At 49.9% G+C, this 1,014-nt stretch overlaps 1 protein-coding gene across 1 annotated transcript in view; it reads right to left on the bottom strand.

The window, feature by feature from the left end:
* Positions 1–208: 208 nt before the first annotated feature.
* LOC103619985 (bolA-like protein 2) overlaps positions 209–1,014 on the bottom strand; it is a 3,316-nt gene continuing 2,510 nt past the window's right edge. The window contains exon 3 of the mRNA XM_008638566.2: positions 209–482. Coding sequence (XP_008636788.1) covers positions 377–482 — 106 coding nt within the window. The 3' untranslated portion in view covers positions 209–376. The remainder of the gene's footprint in view (positions 483–1,014) is intronic.

The following is a 1,014-nucleotide window of genomic DNA, read 5'->3' as shown; positions in this document are numbered from 1 at the left end:
TGGGAGCTCTGGGAGCCCAAACTGGTAGCAGCCCAAACTGGGAGCACAAACTGGGAGCACTGGGAGCCCACACTGGGAGCCCAAACTGGTCCTTACTGGGAGCCCAAACTGGGAACACTGGGAGCCCCTCCCCCTCCCCACCCCGAATTATGCAAATTTATGCAAATAAACGCCACCCAAACCACCCCCCGTATGCAAACGAGAGTCGTTCGTTCCAACCATGCAAATTTATGCAAATGAGCCTCTTCCCCACCCCCATCCCGTGCCCTGAAGGGGGCGTGGCCTCGCAGAGCCCCGACCAATCAGAGCCCGGCCCGCCCTGATTTATGCAAATCCATGCAAATGATGGTGATGTGAGGCTGTCTGATATGCAAATTTATGCAAATGAGCCGCGCTCTTGCTCCCACTGCTCCGGCGTCAGCGTTCGCTGCTCCAGGGCGTGGATCCGGTCCAGCTCCTCCCCCAGCGCCTCGTTAACGAGCCTGGCGGTTAATTAGGCACTCATTGACCCTCCAGACGTTAATTAGGGGCTTAATTAACCCCCCCGGGCCGGTCATTAGTGGGTTAATGGCCGTTAATTGGGGTGGGAAGAGTTAATTAGGGGTGAGAGAAGTTAATTAGGGGTGAGAGGGGTTAATCACGGAGTTAATTATGCAGCCATGGGTTAATTAGTGCTGTTAAGGGTTAATGAGGAGACTAATTACAGCTTAACTAGGGATTAATTATTCTTCAAGGGGTAATTAGTCGTGCTTTTTTATTAATTAGGAGTTGATTACGGCTTAATTACCCCTCATGACACTTAAATTAGGCGCGGCTCATTTTCATTATGGGTTAATTAACCCTTAATTACCCCCTTGAAAAGCTTAATTAGCTGCCTTACGCCTCATCCGCGGCCCAATTAAGGCTTAACGAGCACTAATTAACCTCCAGCAAGCCGAATTTGATTCATTCAGGAGTTAATTAATCCCTTAATTAAGTCCTGCTCCTTTAAGCCCCGCCCATTTTCCATTTAAG

This window comes from Corvus brachyrhynchos, unplaced genomic scaffold, assembly GCF_000691975.1.
Source record: "Corvus brachyrhynchos isolate BGI_N302 unplaced genomic scaffold, ASM69197v1 scaffold528, whole genome shotgun sequence".
NCBI lineage: Eukaryota > Metazoa > Chordata > Aves > Passeriformes > Corvidae > Corvus > Corvus brachyrhynchos.
Note: the sequence above shows the minus strand (reverse complement) of the source record. Positions and strands in the feature narration are given on the sequence as shown.